The sequence below is a fragment of the Mobula hypostoma genome, chromosome 4, assembly GCF_963921235.1.
Source record: "Mobula hypostoma chromosome 4, sMobHyp1.1, whole genome shotgun sequence".
Lineage (NCBI taxonomy): Eukaryota > Metazoa > Chordata > Chondrichthyes > Myliobatiformes > Myliobatidae > Mobula > Mobula hypostoma.
Window position 1 is genome coordinate 141,270,955 of NC_086100.1, and position 16,744 is coordinate 141,287,698.

A 16,744-nucleotide genomic window follows, 5' to 3' on the forward strand; every position below is an offset into this window, starting at 1 on the left:
TATATTTTTCCTGTTTTGAGGTGACCAGAACTGTGTGCAGAACTCAAGAAATGCCTCAACTAGTATCACATAGATTTTCACCATAATATCTTCCTTATATTTCTGTGGTTCTGTTGAAGGATAATATCCCTATTCTCTGTTATCATGTTATTAATCTCTCCTGCTATCTTTCAGGATTATACAATCCACATTCCCTTTTTCCCTCCACAACATGCAGTAACTTTTGATTTATTATGTCTTCCTTTGCCATTTTGTAACTCCTCAAATACATTATCTCACACTTCTACACTTCTTCAGATTAAATTTCATTTGTCATTTCTTTGTTCAACTGACTAGGTCATTAATATCTTCCACAACAGTCCTCCACCTGTAAATCCACATGGTGTCCTTTACCTTCTAATGTAGATCTAGATAATTAACATACGCAAGACAAAGCAAGGAACAAAAAACTGAACTGTGGAACCCTCCTGGTAAAATAAAAACACTGACCAACAAATACCTCTTGTTTCTTGCTGCACTCAGTAGGATTTGACTTCTTTGTAATGTAAAGTAAGTTTATTATCAAACTACATATATATCGCCAAATACAACCCTGAGATTCATTTTATTGTGGGCATACTCAGTAAATCCAAGAACCATAATAAAATTAACAAAAGACTGCACCCAACTGGGGAGACAAACAACCAATATGCAAAAGACAACAAACAGTGCAAAGACAAAAAGAAATAATAATAATTATTATTATTATTTTATTATTATTATTATTATTATCAAATACATATAAGAAAAAACAAACAAATTCAAGACGATAAAAATGCAGAAAATGCCCAAACAAACCAGAAACAATCCAATACATTACAGGATCCTGCAGCTGTTTAATTCAATCTGATTACTTACACAGGCACACATCATTCCCTAAAATCTTGCTTTAAAATACAAACTCATGAAATACACCATACCTTACTACAAATACAAGCCTAATCCAGTTTTAGAGTCAGAGTCCCACAGATTATATTAGGACCAATTCATTATTACAGATACGACAATCCATAAGAACTGTCTGGATATAACAATACAGGATAAACAAGCAAGGACAACTTACGTTATAGATATAGCCATTCCTAACACACATGACATACAGAAATCAGTAAGATAAAAACACCAGAAATGTGCGGAATTTAAAGAGGAAATTGAAAGACTATGGAACATGAACATGGTATACATTGTCCCAATAGTAATATCAACCTAAAGGCACTACATAATAGCAGTAAACAATCAAAGCTACAAAGCAATATCCATGTAAATCTTCAGAAATACTAAACACTACTAGAATAGTCCAAAAGTTCCTAGCAATTGAGAAATGAGTCTGTTTGGCTTTGCCCATACCTCAGGTTTTACCAGCTTGAGCTGAGAAGAAAACAAACAAAAATACAAATACTGCTTCAAGAGCCTGATGACTGAGGGGTGATAATAGTTCAAGAACCTGGTAGTGCCTGTCCTGAGAGTCACACTACCAGGCATCTCATGGGATCATATCAAAACTTTATTGAAAATAAGCACATTAAAACCTGGGAGTAAGTGGGAAGCTGCCCATGAGCTTCTGTACAGATTTGTGGATGGTATTAATCTGGTATTTCTTCAGGATCCTGTCGATCCTTCCAGAAACCATAGAAATATAGGGAAGATAGGCAGTAGCGATGGATTTCTCCTCATTGTTAGGTTTCCTTGTTTCCATCAGCCCTTCTCTGAGGATTCACATTCTCAGGAACATTGATAATATGAGCACCGATTTCTGACCTTAGCAGTGATGCCAAAAATCAGTAGTTAAATAACAAGAAGAAATCTGTATCATTCATCTTATTTTTCAAGTGACATTCAGGGTGGCAAAGCAAACCAAGTAAGTAAAATGGGATAGATGGTGTGATGACATAAAATGAGTGATAATGATCATTTGTTAGCTGATTTATATTCTTCCTAATGTTGATTTCCATTGAATTTGCCATGTTCTATTGTAGAAAGTAACCACATACAGTGCATTGTTCTGTCGTGCTTGTTTTATGTACGTAGTTCATGCTTTCCTGATATAAGCAGAACAATTCATGGGGCATCTGACATTAGATTCAGCAGAGGGAAAGCCTTTGTGATGAGGCTCGGGTACCTATAGGTCATTCGCAGGTTATGACAGGATTCCTTTCCCGTGAAATGAATGTATGAAGGGCGTTAGTTCAAAAATGTTGACTGTTTACTCTTTTCCATAGATGCCTCCTGGCCTGCTGAATTCCTCCAGCAATTTGTGTATGTTGCTTGGATTGCAAACATCGGCAGAATTTCTCTTGTTTGTAACCAGAAAAAGTTCACAAGTCAAAAATGTGGCCAGTAACTGAGTTCCCACACAGCAGAAGATGCCTGTACCCTTACAACAGCTAGTAAATCCGTAGTGCCAATCTCCCAAATGCACATTTGGATGTGCAGGCTGCACATAGGTTGGCCATTTTTAAACTGGGGAGGATCTGCAGTAGGTTTCACCAGTAGTACAACTCTTCTTAAAGAATAGGGGAAAAACAATAAACATAGTACAGGTGTCCCGTGCTTTTCGAACATTCGCTTTACGAAACCTCACTGTTACGAAAGACCTACATTAGTTCCCTGTTTTCGCTAACAGAAGGTGTTTTCACTGTTACGAAAAAAGGCAGTGCGCGAAAAAAATCAGCATGCGCCCCGAGCAGCCGTTCTCCCCCAGACCCGGAATGGCATTCTCGCCGGCATTGCCTAAACATGTGCTTGTGAGCAGCCGTTAGCAAGATGAGTTCTAAGGTAGTGGAAAAGCCTAAAAGAACTCGTAAGGGTTTTATACTTAGCGTAAAACTAGACATAATTAAGCATTTCGATTGTGGTGAACGAAGTAAGGACGAAGTGAGATTGGCTTGTGGAAGTTGACGAAGATGATGTTGAAGAGGTTTTGGCATTCCCTGACCAAGAACTGATAGATGAAGAGCTGATGCAATTGGAAGAGGAAAGGATAACAATCGAAACCGAATGAGTAATGATAAAGTACGACTTTAATTTTGAAAGGGTCTGTCGGTTTAGGGCATATTTGCAAGATGGTTTGAGTGCTTACAAAGAACTGTATGATAGAAAAATGCGCGAGGCTCAGCAGTCAAGCAAGCCTTCCACATCAGCCACAGCAGACGACGAACCTCGACCTTCAACATCGAGGCAGGCAGACATAGATGATGAGCTGCCTGCCCTAATGGAAACAGACAACGAGATGACACCTCAATGTCCCACCACCCCAACCCCCAGGCCGCGGACAGATACCGATCCGCGGAGAATGCAGCTGTAGCTGGGAGCCACTCAGCACACCTTTAAGAAAAAAGCCGAAATAAACATGCTAATTAATTAGGTGCCGCCCGGCACGTAATTAATTAGCATGTTTGTATTGGCTTTTTTCTTAAAGATGTGCTGTGTGCCTCCCGGCTACCGCTGTACCCCGGCACCCCTGCATGCTTCGCAGATCGGTATCGGTTTGCTGCCCGGAGGGTGGGGGCCACTGCACCACCCAAACTCCGACGACTCAGCCTAACACACCATCACCAGTGTGCTCAGCAAGCTGATTTCCTGATTCCCGTAAGTGATACTACACTGTAAGTACATTATTTCTACTTTATATCGGCTGTGTATTTTTACGTGTTATTTGATATGATTTGGCAGCTTCAGAGCTTAAAGGTTACTGGAGAGCACTTGCGCCATGTTTTTGCCAATAGCGCTTGTATGAGATTTTCTGTCGATGGTGCTTGGGTGAGATTTTCGCTACGGACAACAGTGCAGGCAATGATTGCGGAAAAGTATTTCTACTTTATATAGGCTGTGTATTTAACATATCATTCCTGCTTTTACTATATGTTACTGTTATTTTAGGTTTTATGTGTTATTTGGCATGATTTGGTAGGTTATTTTTGGGTCTGTGAACGCTCACAAAATTTTCCCATATAAATAAATGGTAATTGCTTCTTCGGTTTACGACATTCCGGTTTACGAACCGTTTCATAGGAACGCTCTACCTTCGGATGGCGGGGGATACCTGTATAGCTCCAGCTGCCCTCTCTGAGATTACCACAAGCATTCCACTTCATATGCTACTTTCACCTTAAGTAGTTTATTGAATTGGTAAATTAGGCTTTGAAATATCATTAAGCCTTTAATTCTATGCCATTGTCATCTAATAACACTCCAACAAGATAACTGCTGACTCTAATATGAATGTTAATATGTAAAAGGTTTCTGTCCCACCTCTGCTCAAACAATAGAAAAGGTGAGGTTCAGGAAGTCTTCAGTCACTATTATTTAAGAAGGTTTTTCTTCATGTATTTATAAAAGAAACAGGTGAGGCCTAAAAAATCTAATCAAATCTAAAATAATCAGTCAACACTTTGTAAAAGATTCTGGATTTTTTTCATGTTAAGTGTATGTGTCATCACAAAGAAGCTAAGTCACTTTACACTGCACACTGTCGGAGCAGTCCTGACAGGATAACCAAGGACATGACCCATGAGACAAAACACTTTTCATCCCTCTTCCCTCCGAGGGAAGGCTCAGGAGCTTGAAGACTCGTACGGCCAGATTTGGGAACAGCTTCTTTCCAACTGTGATAAGACTGCTGAATGGATCCTGACCCGGATCTGGGCCGTACCCTCCAAATATCCAAACCTGCCTCTCGGTTTTTTTGCACTACCTTACTTTCCCTTTTCCATTTTCTATTTATGATTTATAATTTAAATTTTTACTATTTACTATCGATTTATACTCCAGGGAGCGCAAAACGCAGAATCAAATATCGCTGTGATGTTTGTACGTTCTAGTATTAATTGTTTGGCGACAATAAAGTAAAATCTTCTTCAAACCTTTTATTCAAGGAAGCTACGAACACCAACCTCCCACACACACTTCCCTCTTGCTCTCTTTCCAAATCCTCTCTGCTTCTGCACCCCTCTCCTCATAGCATTCTACATCACTCTACTGATTGTGATCAAGTGGAGCAGTAATGAAAATGTGCCTTGTTAAACCCACTGATGTTTTTCTTTCCTGATTTGTCCATTATGAAGCATCATAGCTCTGCTGCGTACATACACAATTATACCACACTATGAAGTAAAAGACTGAGGTATATTGCAGAACACATGAATACTGAGGTACAGGTATATTGCAGAACACATGAAGTGACCTGTATCCTCTCCAGTAAAATACAGCTATTGTGCAACCCCATGTAAATCAAAGGATGGTTATCTTCATTTGCATTCATCTCCACTTCTAGCCCTTTCTATTAAAATTAAGGATACTTGTTCAAAAGTGATTGAATTGAAATTCTCCTGTGTTTTCCTATGGCACGGATAAGTGTTAAGTGATCAAAATCTAATATTTATATATTTAACAAGGAAACATATGATATTGGTATTTACATCCCCTTCTGAATGTTTATGCTGATTTCTCAATATCTGTAGCCATTTCAAGCCATCCTAAAGAAAGAAATTTGGCAGAATCCTTTGGTGCATCTTAACATTGTGAAATTATTTACGAGTTTGGTGCAGAGAGAGTACTGAGATGGTAGAGGTGCTGTTATTTTTATGAGTATTAAGTCAAGGTCAAATGTTAGAGAACAGCAGGGACATTCTCCTCATGGTCTAACCAATACTTACACCTTAAATACCATCATATTGATTCTTGTAGCATCTTACAATGCTCACAATGATTATTATGTTTCCTCACTCTTCAGTGCGAAAGTGAAAAAATTATCTCTGAAGTACCTTGTCATCTCCTATAATGTTGAAAAAGGCAATGCAAATGTAAATGTTAATTTGCTTATTTGTTTTTCATCCCCACCTCTCCCCCTTTCCTTCGGTTTTAAGTCAAAATGTTATCTAGGTTGACGCTTCAGTCTAACACAGGGCATGATGTGATTTGGAAGAGTCATCCTGCAGCACAGCACAAATAGTAAATTGCCCTCACAGATGGACGTAAAAGATCCCATGTCACAATTCAAGGAACAGGAGGGAAATTCTCCAATGTTTTTCAAATGACACTGCCAATATTTATCCCTCAACCAACAGCACCAAAATCAGTTTCCCTCCCAAAAGTGGAAATTGTTCATTTTAAGAACTATAGGATGTGCTCTATGTTGCTGTTCTATTGTTTAGTATGTATCATGCTAAAGTGTCTGCCTACCTCTGTGAGGTATGCCTCAGTAAGAATGTACACTTTCAATGAATAAAATAACTTTATTATTAGATTGAATTACTGACTATTTTCCAGTATCTCAGTGTGAGATAGTGGGAGACCAAGCACTACAAGTACTTAAAATGTGAAATAAAACAGAAAATACAGGAAATGCTCAGATAGTCATTCTGTATCAAAGGTGAGAGAAATAAAATAAACATTTCAGAAGGCGCAGAAGGCAACTTGCTTTTACTCCGACATCACAGCAATGTGGATCATGGAAATTCACTCTTTGGAATTCAATTCACTACCAAGTGCATGAAATAAGAATAAAAATTCACTCTTATAGAATTAATATGAGAAAATGTAACAAAATAAACACAAAATGTGATAGAAACAACACATTTTGTCAATTATTTGTTAAAGATCCATGTTATAGAAAATTGCAAATGAGTTTTCTGGGAACACAAACCCTTCATTATGCAAGAGTGTACTGTACAGCAGTTGCTCATTGTCTGTTTGTGCAATCTGATATCATTAATTTCCGTAACGTAAACACGAGGAATTCTGCAGATGCTGGAAATTCAAGCAACAAACATCAAAGTTGCTGGTGAACGCAGCAGGCCAGGCAGCATCTCTAGGAAGAGGTACAGTCGACGTTTCGAGCCGAGACCCTTCGTCAGGAAGGCTTTTCATTCCAGGACGAGGGAGATGTCCTCCTTTTTTAAAGAAAGGGGCTTCCCTTCCTCCACTATCAACTCTGCTCTCAAACGTATCTCCCCCATTTCATGCACATCTGCTCTCACTCCATCCTCCCGTCACCCCACTAGGAATAGGGTTCCCGTGGTCCTCACCCACCACCCCACCAGCCTCCGGGTCCAACATATTATTCTCTGTAACTTCTGCCACCTCCAACGGGATCCCACCACTAAGCACATCTTTTCCTCCCCCACTCTCTCTGCTTTCTGCAGGGATCGCTCCCTACATGACTCCCTTGTCCATTCGTCCCCCCCATCCCCCCATCCTGGCACTTATCCTTGTAAGCAGAACAAGTGCTACACATGCCCTTACACTTCCTCCCTTACCACCATTCAGGGCCCCAGACAGTCCTTCCAGGTGAGGAGACATTTCACCTGTGAGTCGGCTGGTGTGATATACTGCGTCCGGTGCTCCCGATGTGGCCTTCTATATATTGGCGAGACCCGACGCAGACTGGGAGATTGTTTTGCTGAACACCTACGCTCTGTCCGCCAGAGAAAGCAGGATCTCCCAGTGGCCACACATTTTAATTCCACATCCCATTCCCAATCTGATATGTCTATCCACGGCCTCCTCTACTGTAAAGATGAAGCCACACTCAGGTTGGAGGAACAACACCTTATATTCCGTCTGGGTAGCCTCCAACCTGATGGTATGAACATTGACTTCCCAAACTTCCGCTAATGCCCCACCTCCCCCTCGTACCCCATCTGTTATTTATTTATATACACACATTCTTTCTCTCTCTCTCCTTTTTCTCCCTCTGTCCCTCTCACTATACCCCTTGCCCAACCTCTGGGCTTCCCCCCTCCCCCCTTTCCTTCTCCCTAGGCCTCCCGTCCCATGATCCTCTCTCCCCTTTCCTTCTCCCTAGGCCTCCTGTCCCATGATCCTCTCATATCCCTTTTGCCAATCACCTGTCCAGCTCTTAGCTCCATCCCTTCCCCTCCTGTCTTCTCCTATCATTTTGGATCTCCCCCTCCCCCTCCCACTTTCAAATCTCTTACTAGCTCTTCCTTCAGTTAGTCCTGACGAAGGGTCTCGGTCTGAAACGTCAACTGCACCTCTTCCTAGAGATGCTGCCTGGCCTGCTGCGTTCACCAGCAACTTTGATGTATGTCATTCATTTCCCTGTCCTGTAACCTACCTCCATTTTCTCCTCATTAATCTCATTTGTGTTACAGGTCCTTGCTGTGTAAAATTTGGCTGCTGTGTTTCTCTGTGTTAGAAATAAAACATAATTCTTTGGCTGCAAAACATTTTATAACATCCTGAGGTAGTAAAAATCACTATATTACTACAAGTGTGTGAATGGGTGGGCAGGTGAGATGGATGGAAATGGGTTTGTTTTGTTTTATTGTGTATATATATACACACACACACACACATAATTAAATTAAATAAGTAGTGCAAAAAGAGAGCAACAAATAAAATAGTGAAGGAGTGTACATGGATTCATTGTCCATTCAGAAATCGGATTGTGGTGAAGAAGCTGTTCCTAAAATGTTGAGTGGACCTTTTTCTTGATGGTAGTCATGAAAAGAGCATATATCCTGGTGATGGGGGTCCTGAATGGTGGATGCTACCTTTTTAAGGCAACATCTTTTGAAGATGTCCTCAATGCTGGGGAGGCTAGTGCCCATGATGGAGTTGGCTGAGTTTGCAATTTTCAGCGAACTTTTTTTGATCCTGTGCAGTGGCTCCTGCATTCCAGACAGTGATGTAACAGTTTGAATGCTCTCCTCAGTATATTGGTAGAAATTTGCAATACCAAGTGTCCTCAAACTCCCAATGAAAAATAGCCGCCACTGTGCCTTCTTTGTAATTGCATGCATCTTCCTATGCAATTGCTCTATTTAGTTGTGATCTGTTAAAGCCCTGGAGTTATTCAACATGAGAAGAGGCCCATTGGCCTAACTCACCCATGTTGACCAAGTTGTCTTTCTGAGTTTGCCCATCCCTCTGAGCCTTTCCTATCAATGAACATGTCCGAACGTCCTTTAAGCAATGTCATTGTACCCAAACCTACCACTTCCTATCACAGCTTCCTCCAAGTGCCCACATCCTCTGTATGAAAATCTTGACCCTCTGTCTGGTTTAAGTCCTTCCCCTATTACCTTATCCCTAAGCCCTCTAGTTGTTAATTCTCTTACACTGGATAAAGAACTACACCATCAATCTTATCCTAGTTATGATCTTACTCGTATAAACATCCACAAGGACCCTCCTTCACTCCAGGGAGAACAAGTCCCAGCCTATCCAATCTCTCCTTTTATCTCAAGCCCTGCAGTCATTGCAATATTCTGAACCCTCTCTAGCTTAAGTATATCTTTCCTATTGTATGGCAACCAGAAATGCACACAGAAACTCAAATACTGTACTGTCAGAGCAACATCTGATACAGCTATAAAGAAATGGCCCAACTCTTGTTCTCCTCCAATGAAGGCAAGTATGATGTCCACATTCAGGAAACTATGTAGCTGTACTCCTAGGTCTCTGTTTTACAACACTCTGTTCTCCCAGGGCCATGTTTATGTGTACAGTTAGCTACCTCAAAGAAGTATCACAGGCCATTTTTTTTGGCTATGATTGTGATCTAATCTCTTTTTTTTCCTTTCTATTTAGAAACAATCCAACCCATTGCTACAACATGTTGAGATTTGTGCCTCCAAGTAAAGAGAAATATAAGATGAGGCAACAATAGACTTGATAGTATTAAAAAAATGCAAGATAATTAAAAGTAACTGGAAGTTACAATGGAAAAACAGTCAATAGGTGGTCTTGCCTTGTAATAGCAGATTTATAGCGGAGTTACCTAAGTTCACAAAATCAGCTCCAGTTTCAAAGTAACTGCCAGACAGTTTCAAAGTGGTGATTCTACATCTTTCAAATAATTCAAAAAAGATAACGGTCATTTGGAAAAGCAGAAAAAATCCTTAGGCTGAAATACTGAATTTGCATCTTGCCTGATGGAAGATACAAGATAACATTTCTCTGAATTAACAACATAGAACATAGAACATAGAATAGTACAGCACATTACAGGCCCTTCGGCCCACAATGTTGTGCTGACCCTCAAACCCTGCCTTCCATATAACCCCCCACCTTAAATTCCTCCATATACCTGTCTAGTAGTCTCTTAAACTTCACGAGTGTATCTGCCTCCACCACTGACTCAGGCAGTGCATTACACGCACGAATGACTCTCTGAGTGAAAAACCTTCCTCTAATATCCCCCTTGAAATTCCCACCCCTTACCTTAAAGCCATGTCCTCTTGTATTGAGCAGTGGTGCCCTGGGGAAGAGGCGCTGGCTATCCACTCTATCTATTCCTCTTACCCACCAAATATAAAAGTAAATCTAAATCGCTCACTTTTTTGTAAACTGGGTAAAGCTATCAAGTAGATTACACTGAGGTCATTAAGTCCACAGGTTTAGTAGTCATAGTAATAGTCATACTTTATTGATCCTGAGGGACATTTGTTTTTATTACAGTTGCACCATAAGTAATTAATTAGTAATAAAACCATAAATAATTAAATAGTAATATGTAATTATGCCAGGAAATAAGTCCAGGACCAGCCTATTGGCTCAGGGTGTCTGACCCTCCAAGGGAGTTGTTGTAAAGTTTGATGGCCACAGGCAGGAATGACCCTTAGTGTTGCATCTCGGTGGAATGAGTCTCTGGCTGAATGTACTCCTGTGCCCAACCAGTCTATTATGTAGTGGATGGGAGACATTGTCCAAGATGGCATGCAACTTGGACAGCATCCTCTTTTCAGACACAACCGTCAGAGAGTCCAGTTCCATCCCCACAACATCACTGGCCTTATGAATGAGTTTGTTGATTCTGTTGGTGTCTGCTACCATCAGCCTGCTGTCCCAGCACACAACAGCAAACATGATAGCAATGGCCACCACAGACTCGTAGAACATCCTCAGCATCGTCGGACAGATGTTAAAGGACCTCAGTCTCCTCAGGAAATAGGGACAGCTCTGACCCTTCTTGTAGACAGCCTCAGTGTTCTTTGACCAGTCCAGTTTATTGTCAATTCATATCCCCAGGTATTTGTAATCCTCCACCATGTCCACACTGACCCCCTGGATGGAAACAGGGGTCACCGGTGCCTTAGCCCTCCTCAGGTCTATCACCAGCTCCTTAGTCTTTTTCACATTAAGCTGCAGATAATTCTGCTCACACCATGTGACAAAGTTTCCTACCATAGCCCTGTACTCAGCCTCATCTCCCCTGTTGATGCATCCAACAATGGCAGAGTCATCAGAAAGCTTCTGAAGATGGCAAGACTCTGTGCAGTAGTTGAAGTCTGAGGTGTAAATGGTGAAGAGAATGGGAGACAAGACAGTCCCTTGTGGAGCCCCAGTGCTGCTTATTACTCTGTCGGACACACGGTGTTGCAAGCACACGTACTGTGGTCTGCCAGTCAGGTTTGCTGCAATATGTGCTTAAAATGAATTCTAATTTGATTCAAAATCCATAAATACATTAATTTCACACTATCATCCTAATTTTCAGCAGTTTCAATTCTCTAAGTTACTTAACTGAGCATTATATAAATAAAATAAAACTTTGGCCACACACGGCGTATTGTGAGCAATTCTGGTTGCTTCATTACAGCAGGGGACATGGATCATGTGCAGGTAGAAGTGATGAGTTTAATTTAACATACTGTTCAGCACAAACCTTGTGAGCTGAAGGGCCTGTTCCTGCGTTGTGTTGTTCTTTGTTCTAAAAGGCAGTGACTGCATACAGATTAATAATTTCCTCTTGCTTTCAAATATTACCAAGGAAACTCACAAAGATTCCTTATAAATTGCGGAATACATATCTTTGCATTATTTTAAATGAGCATGACTGTTCTTCTTTGAATACTTCTGTCACTTTTTGTCATCCAAGTTGGTAATCTATGTTAAGTAGCACCACTGCAGACTTATTTGCACACATTAAAAAACTCACAGTAACAGCTGCTGATTTATACTTGAGATACAGAAGTCAACAAATTGCAACTTCTACATTTTTGTTTTCTTGTCATTGGAATTGAATACAGTATACCTCTGGGCTTGTTTAGTAACCCTCTCACTTCAGACTCGGATAGTTGTAGTTTCAACCTCAACCTCAGAGACTTGAGTTCATAAACAAGGTGAATAATCCACCCAGTACTGTGAAAGTGACACCTGAGCAGAGTTGCTGTCTTTTGAATGAAGTCTGCAGCCAAAGTCTTGTGTGCTATCTCAGGTAGATATAAGTGAGGCGAATGACATAATTAGTGGAGTTAGTCCCAGTATTCAGAGCAATATTTATCCCTTAATTAAGAAACGGAAAATAGATTATCTGGAGATATTGCATGCAATTACACCATTTCCTGTGAATACTTCCTCTGTCAGACCCTCTTAGAAGGTGAATTTGCTGTCTCATAATGAAGAACACCACTTGAGATTTGTGGCTGTATTAGAAAGAATTCTTGGGTGAAGGACAATCTGCAAATTAAGTGGGAACAATGTCCTGGCTTTACTTCTTTAATTTTGTTATGCAGCTAAGCTACTCAGTTAGATTCCTGTTCTAAAATCCACTGCCATTTAAAGACAGACATTATATTGTTATTCGATTTGCAACTCTAACCTTGGAATCAGAATATTACAGGTTCACATTTCACTATAGAGTCTGGAGCACAAATAAACTTCAGTGCGACACTGAGGGCTACTGGACCGTTAGAAATAGTGTGCTTGGATGAAGTGTTACATTGACGTTCCATCTACAATCTCAAAATTCCACAGGAGTTATCACCAATTATCTCAATAATATTTATCCCACAATAAACAAATCTAAATTAGATTGTTTGGAAATGTTCATATCACCACTTCCTAATACCATCCTGTTTTTCTGTTTAGATTCAGATATGCATCTGGCATTCAGATCTAAATCTTCAGTAACAAAATGAAGGCCAATTATTTGACTATTGTGAAAGAACAAGTATGGATATTGTACCTACAAACATTAAATGCAAAATCTGCAGATGTTTGAAATCCAATGCACCACACACAAAATGCTGGAGTAACTCAACAGGTCAGGCAGCTGAAAAGTCATAAGATATAAAGTGCTGAATATCATAGAATTGAATATAGAGTACATAAGAGGAAAACTGGGTAGTCTTGCAAATGAAATTGGAAAGTTGCTTTGCACTGGCTGATGTCACAATTAAGGTAGAAGCACCACAAAGTTGGCTGGTTCTATGGATGACGTTGGTACCAAATGTCCTTTAGTGCTCTCCTTGACTGGTTGCAAGCCCTCTAGGTATCATTTTGATCTTGTTTCCATCACACTTAGTTACCTTCTTCCCCAGAACATATTCATTTTGTGAAAATTGCACACTATTTAAGCTACAGCAAAAACTGGGATGCATTCTGTCACAAATAAAATTGTAACTTCAATTGAGACTTATTGTTAAGATATGCTTAAAACTCCGACAGCTTTTGGCTTAAATTAGCTGAGCAGAAACAACAATGAAAAAAAAGTCCTCATTAAATATAATGTATAAAACAAATATACAGTGTGATTTGCCACATTCAGTATCATTGAAATGAAACTGCATGATAGAAACAAACTGATTTAAAAATAAGATATTTGAATTATTCATTTTAATGACCTAAAATTTCTTATTTATATTGTTTAGTGTCAGACACAATTTTCCTTTAACTACATACAGTTGAATTTCCCATTTTATCCAAATGTGCTCAGGTAATTAACTGATAGCAAAAAGAAAAAAAAGTTACTACTTCATTGTTTAAGCTCTAACATAATGATAACTTGAACTAAGTATTAAAGAGGTACTAATGCCTGAGCCAAAATCAGAGAATATGGTCATTATTCAATCTTGTGGAAGAACTCATTGATTCGAACAACATCTGTGGGAATAAAGGTACTGTCAGCATTTCAGGTTGAAAACCAACATCAGGACTGACTTTTTGCAGGGGAGTTGAAAGGAGCCGAAAGGGAAGTTCTTCAGGGTAAGAACAAGTTCAGACAAGCAGATGAGAGTGTTAGTGGAAGGGAACTAGTTGGATCATTGTTAAAAGAAGTGGAGGGCTTTAAGATGTTTCTGATGGGGAATGGGGAATTCCTTTCATCCTAGAGATGCTGCTCAAGCTGCTTAGTTCTTCCAGCAGTTTATTTGGTGCCCAAATTCCAGTATCTGCTGTCTTTTGTATCTCCACCTTGATCATAATTATAAGACTGTTTATGGGATTTTGCTGTCTATAATCTGACTCTTGAGTTTCCTAAATTACAACAATTACCCATTCTCTTAGGTATGAAAGCAGTATGAATTATGGGACAATGTTTTTTTTAAGAGATTTCCTTTACCCCTTTATGTATTTAAGGTGGACAAGGAGTTAAACTTCCATTAAACTCAGTGTTTGCTTTCCCTAATATACCCCTGCTGACAAATGCTTCATAGGAGCAATCAAAATGATTCAAACCCTGTCATGAGGAATTCTGCAGATGCTGAAAATTCAAGCAACACACATCAAAGTTGCTGGTGAATGCAGCAGGCCAGGCAGCCTCTCTAGGAAGAGGTACAGTCGACGTTTCGGGCCGAGACCCTTCTGCAGGACTAACTGAACTTCACTTAGTCCTGACGAAGGGTCTCGGCCCGAAACGTCGAATGTACCTCTTCCTGGAGATGCTGCTTGGCCTGCTGCGTTCACCAGCAACTTTGATATGTGTTGACTCAAACTTTGGTCAGCATTCCTAACAAACACAGTTGGGTTTATCTTATTTTTATTGCCACTTGTACACCATCATTAGAGTACCTAGTATAACTATTTTTCTGTTCAAGATTACACCACGCAATATCTTCATAGTCTAGAAATGTGTCAATGTTTTAGATTGTAGTCTATTATTATGTTGATGATAATAATAACCCTGCCAATTTAATTAGAATAATGATAGGACAGCTTCTAGTCAGCCAGAGTCAAGGCACAAAAAGTTTGCAAAGTTGATTCACAGCACTTGATTGTGCGCTTGCTTCCATTTGTTGTCAAGAATTTCCTAGTGGCTGGGCTGGAGGAGACCAGGTAGAAAGTTAGATGTGCACCTGGTGGTTTGGCAGTGGATGCAATTTTACTTCCGGAAATTACAAAAATAGTGGCACAAATTCCTGCCCCCGTGCCTCATTCAGCACCAGGAATAACAACAATGTGCTAAAAGAGGGAAGGCCGGTAGGTACAGGCCTAGGAGTGAGACCCCGTGTTGCCGTCAGTGATGGGGCAAAATAGGGCGGGTGATTGCAAGTGGAACTCGTATCCTGAAATTTAAGCGGCGATTGGGACTGAGGTACATGTTCCTCACGGCTGAGCTCGCAAAACAGTGCCAGCATCTTTGCATATGGATTAACTGTGTGTGATAACCGTGGCACAATGCATACATATTCAGAATCTCGACACAATGTGCTACATCGATTGGCATCCCATCACTGGAATTCTACTCTGTCCTTTCATCGGATGTGGTTTGCAGTTCACTATACAGCAGAGGCATTCAACTTGCTTCCCTATTGTATAATGTTGAGAGCTGGAGGCTTACAACAAAAGGAAGATTCCTCACAGCCGATGCTTTAAAATTAGCTCTACCGCGGTGGAATGTTCACAGTTAATCCACAAACTAAAACTTTTGTAGGCTTTCGTAATCAGAATCTTCCTACCACTTCTCAGCATCACCGCTGCTGATCATGTCTTCTCGAGTTAACAAAAGAGAGCAAGCGAGAAAATGTGGGGCAAGCCCCGTAAAGTCTGAGCAGTGGAGCCCGACTCACCGAACAGCGACAGGACACCGCACGCAGTCCACATCACTAGGGCCATGCCCACTGTACCGGTGTGCTGCAAGATCCCCTTGGGAGAGATGAAAATGCCGCCGCCGATGATCGTCCCGATTATAATCGATATACCTCTCAACAGAGTCACCTTCTTCTTTAAAACCACTTTCTCATGTGTTTTTTTACTCGGTTGTCCTGAGTCCGTATTACTCGGCACATATCCACAGGTGTCCGGGTTGTAGCGCTCTTCGCTGCAGATGGTGGATACTGGAACAGTGGACATATTTTAATAACCTATACTGGATATATGAAGGCAGGTTGAGTGGTTTAAATTCACTTCTTGCTAACGCTGTTTATTTTTATGTTGATTTGTTACACGTTCCGTGTGTTTTTGCCTATGCGCATGCGAATATCAGTGCCTGTACATCCCGAAGTGAAGATACCGAATGTCTCTGCGTCCTAAGAGCCACAATTTGACTTCCGCCTGCTCTCGGGTGTCACCACTCAGGACGTGTTGCATCAGCCAGAAAGCAAAGGGTTATGGTAACTCCGAACTTTAACGTATCCCCACTTATTTCGGCGATTCGCGCCGCCCTATTAAATGGTCCCGCCCACTTCGCACTCCGTCAAATCCCATTCCTTCTTACACACACACACAGACACTCACTCACTCACCCCTCCATTCTCTCAGGTGCCTGTAAAAGAGTGCAAAGAGAGTTCCGAATGTAATCTAGTCGTCGGAATCTACCCCGTCTGTATTTCTTTCCAGATGTTAGGACTTTTCTATATTTCTGGGATTCCTTTATCTAGGAAAATGATTCAAGTTTCTGTTTTATAAAGGTTATATTTCATTTTAGACTCTGACACTCGGGATTGTTGTCAAACACATGCTAAACTGTTCGAGATAGTCTCACAGACGACGATGTGGACATGATAATTAAGGTGCACAA

At 40.6% G+C, this 16,744-nt stretch overlaps 1 protein-coding gene across 1 annotated transcript in view; it reads right to left on the reverse strand.

Annotated features, from left to right (window-relative positions):
* The window catches only part of slc7a11 (solute carrier family 7 member 11), a 219,992-nt gene extending 203,673 nt beyond the window's left edge, over positions 1–16,319 (reverse strand). Inside the window, exon 1 of the mRNA XM_063046656.1 lies at positions 15,795–16,319. Coding sequence (XP_062902726.1) covers positions 15,795–16,077 — 283 coding nt within the window. The 5' untranslated portion in view covers positions 16,078–16,319. The remainder of the gene's footprint in view (positions 1–15,794) is intronic.
* Positions 16,320–16,744: the final 425 nt, after the last annotated feature.